We start from the raw sequence: 3,535 nt of genomic DNA, 5'->3' as shown, positions 1-3,535 counted from the left end.
TTATTATTGATAGATCATAAATTTTGAATGAGGATATTTTTTATTTGGTCCGTGATGCTATCGGTAAAATATATATATTAATATATTATAAAAATAAATGCTAATAAAAAATTTATTAATAAAATTATTAAATCTGTGTTAATTTTAGCATATGGTTTTTGAAAAGAAAAGCGGAGAAAATCAAAGGTTTTCCGGACTCAATAATGCAAGCTGTTAAGGATTCAGCCTTTGTGCTGGACATTGTAGAAAAACTTATCATTTCCATAATTAAACGAGACTTTTGATACTGTGGATTGAATTTAATTTTTTATTAAAGTAAAGGGTATTGTTAGATGAGTTTGTATATCAACAATAATTAATTAAGTTCTTTCTCTAAAAAATTATTTAAAGCGCGCCCCACTTCCTCGATAAATTAAATAAATAAAATTCTTACGGATATATATCATATATTATCCTTCAAATTTAGACACTTAAAAAAAATCAAGAAATACAATAACATACATTTTTACCTATCAAGAAAACATTTAAAGATTTAAATTCAATTAATAAGAAATGTATATAAGTGGAGATTAGCCAAACCTACCATCAAAACTAAATTCTCCGCTCCCGGCCCCTCTCTCTCTCTCTCTCTCTCTCTCTATCTCAATAAAAGTAAAATAAAAATCGAACGCAAAAGGTCTACTATTTATTATAAGAAGAAAACAAGCACCTTGAGAAAATCCCCCCCTCTCTGAGCTTTCAAGCATTGTAGTGTATCTAATTCCTCCTCCTCCTCCCCCCTCCTATTTTTCTCTCCTCTTCTTGATGTCAAATGAAAAGGAGGATCCATACAATTACGATCCCTTTTACTACAATATTCAGCACCGAACCAACCGGCCGGTGTCGGTGTTTCCATTCTTCAATGACAACAATCTCTCCGTGTACAATCAACAAGCACCCACACAAAGCTTACAAGGGTTTAACGATCCCCCGTATATGAGCTTCACTGACTGTTTACATGGCTCCGCGGATCACTATAACACCTTATCAAGAGCCCTCAACGTGTCTTGCTCGTCATCTGAGGTAATTAGCCCCATTGAAGACGGTTCAAAGAAAACTGGTGCTGGAGAATTATCAGCAGCTACTTATGAAAACCTACCATCCACACCGAATTCCTCCATATCTAATTCTTCTTCTAATGATGGAGCAACCGAAGAAGACTCTGGGAAGATCAAGAAAGATAAGCAGCCAAAAGAGAGTGAAGATGGGGATGGAGATGCTAAGAAAGTGTAAGTTTCTTGATTCTCCTTTGTAGTCTGTAGATTCATGCATGGTAAAGGTTAACAAGCTTTTTAATTACAGAATTAACTCCTTTAATTTCTTTTCTTTTCTTTATATAGTTGATTAGGGTTTGTGTATACCACTTTTTTTTTCCAAAGACAGTTTGTCAAAGTCTTTTGATAACTGATGAAGTTATTATTGCTTTTTCTCCCTGGTTGTTTTTCAAACTTATTATAAGACTTTTACTCCTTCTAGTGAAAGGGATATGGGCAATCTTTTTCTTATAAACTCCTGTACCATGCGTAGAACTATTTGAATGCTTACTTTCATCAGTTTCCTGGAAGTTAACGCAAAGATTTTCTGAATAAAATAGAGTATTATCCTTTTAGTGGGTAGAAACCCTAGTGCAAAAATGAAAGAAATCTCTGCTTGGACTATGAATATCTCTCTCTATGCACTTTGACTTTGTATTTTGGTGATTACTAGGAGCAAGACAAAAAAGAAAGAGAAACGGCAAAAGGAGCCACGGTTTGCCTTCTTGACAAAGAGTGAAATTGATCATCTCGAAGATGGATATAGATGGAGAAAGTATGGTCAGAAGGCCGTGAAGAATAGCCCTTATCCAAGGTCATTTTGCTCAATCACACACACATATATGCATCCATAAGATATGTACTAGAAATGAATCGATGAGAAATTAATCAAAGAATGCAGCTCCAAATAATTGATAATCATTGTTTGAGCTAAAATTATTTATTTTATGCAGTTAGATTTTTATTAGCCGGATATGCTGATGAATTGTTACTTCATGTATTTAAAGATCACATCTTTCGGCTATCATTGCATTCATGGTGTTAATTTTATCCTCTAACTCTATCAAATGATATTGTTGTCAAACCCGATCTTTTGTCACACTCAGTGTCTCTAGCTAAGATAGTGAGAGTTTCCATTTTGTGAAGCCAAATTGTAGCAAACAAATGAACTCCCCAAAATGGGCAAGCAAAAAACTAATTAAGAGCTTAATTTGGTGTCAAAGTTAGGAGAACTTAGACGACATCATAGGAGCATTAGTCCTCTTCGGACATACATTGAACCAATTATAGAGCCTATAAATCATTTGCCTATATATCAGTGTGATTTTCTAACTTGTTTCGAGCTGGAAGAGCACACACATATATATATACATCTAGCTAGATGACCACTGCATTAATAATGCTCTAATTATTACCCTAGCAGTGCTAGCTGGGTGCCTTAATTATCTACGTAGGTAGCCTCAATACCGTTGGTTCACTATATATCTTTCATTTTCTTGACCTTTGCTTAACTCTTAACACTGAACACTGCACATGACAAAATTTAGCTATAGGAAAAAAAACGAAAAGAAAAGGAAAAAGAAAATCTTGCAGCTGGTAGCTGCAAACTCAAAGTGTGGTGTTATCTGTAAAAACTCTTTTACATTGGAAGCTTTCTTCAAGATCATCACAAGAGAATATTTTTCTCCTTTGCTTTGAAATTGCAGAAGTTATTACAGATGCACAAGTCAAAAATGCACGGTTAAGAAACGTGTGGAAAGATCATTCCAAGACCCATCAGTCGTCATCACCACGTATGAAGGGCAGCATAACCATCACTGTCCAGCAACTCTTCGAGGTAATGCTACTGGAATGCTACCACCTTCCCTTCTGGCATCGACATCAATAGGGCAGAGCTTTCCTCAGGATCTCCTGACTCGCTTACTACCACCGAGTAACCAACAAGGCGACCAAACTTCGATGTTCTATCACAGCCTTGCTCCACAGAATCAGCAGCTGCAGCAGCACCAGCTCTATTCTGCTGATTATGGCCTTTTGCAAGATTTAGTTCCCTCCTTCATCCACAAGCAACAGCCATGAACTGCCCCCCGATATCCTCTCTCTTTCTTTAGTGTACTTAGATTCCCGTGGATGAGCTAATATACCAGTATGGTGCTCCCATAGAGCATTGAATGCATCTTTCAGGCAACTGGATTTTATATTCTCATTGATTCTATAAAAACCCTATTCGCTTTTGTCAAAAAATGAATGATGGGGTTTCCCTTCATAGGAATGGCAGTTTGCTTGCCAAACTGGAAATGAGAGCATTAAGTGACGACGGGAGACGGTGCTGGTAGGACTGCACTCAATTTAATTAGAATTGCGTTTATATATTGGACAGGGAGGTGAAATTGCGTGCGTGCGTGCGTGCGTGTGTGTGTCTATATATATATATGTTGGTGTGTGTGTGTGTGTGTTGTGTA

At 36.4% G+C, this 3,535-nt stretch overlaps 1 protein-coding gene across 1 annotated transcript; it reads left to right on the top strand.

Annotated features, from left to right (window-relative positions):
- The first annotated feature begins 640 nt into the window (after positions 1-640).
- LOC118056002 (WRKY transcription factor 71) lies at positions 641-3,333 on the top strand. Its single transcript, XM_035068114.2, has 3 exons — positions 641-1,268; positions 1,747-1,887; positions 2,780-3,333. Exons 1-3 carry the CDS (start codon positions 805-807, stop codon positions 3,150-3,152), a joined length of 978 nt encoding a protein of 325 aa, XP_034924005.1. The 5' UTR covers positions 641-804; the 3' UTR covers positions 3,153-3,333.
- The last annotated feature ends 202 nt before the right edge of the window (positions 3,334-3,535 follow it).

The sequence above is a fragment of the Populus alba genome, chromosome 14 (assembly GCF_005239225.2).
Source record: "Populus alba chromosome 14, ASM523922v2, whole genome shotgun sequence".
Lineage (NCBI taxonomy): Eukaryota > Viridiplantae > Streptophyta > Magnoliopsida > Malpighiales > Salicaceae > Populus > Populus alba.
Note: the sequence above shows the minus strand (reverse complement) of the source record. Positions and strands in the feature narration are given on the sequence as shown.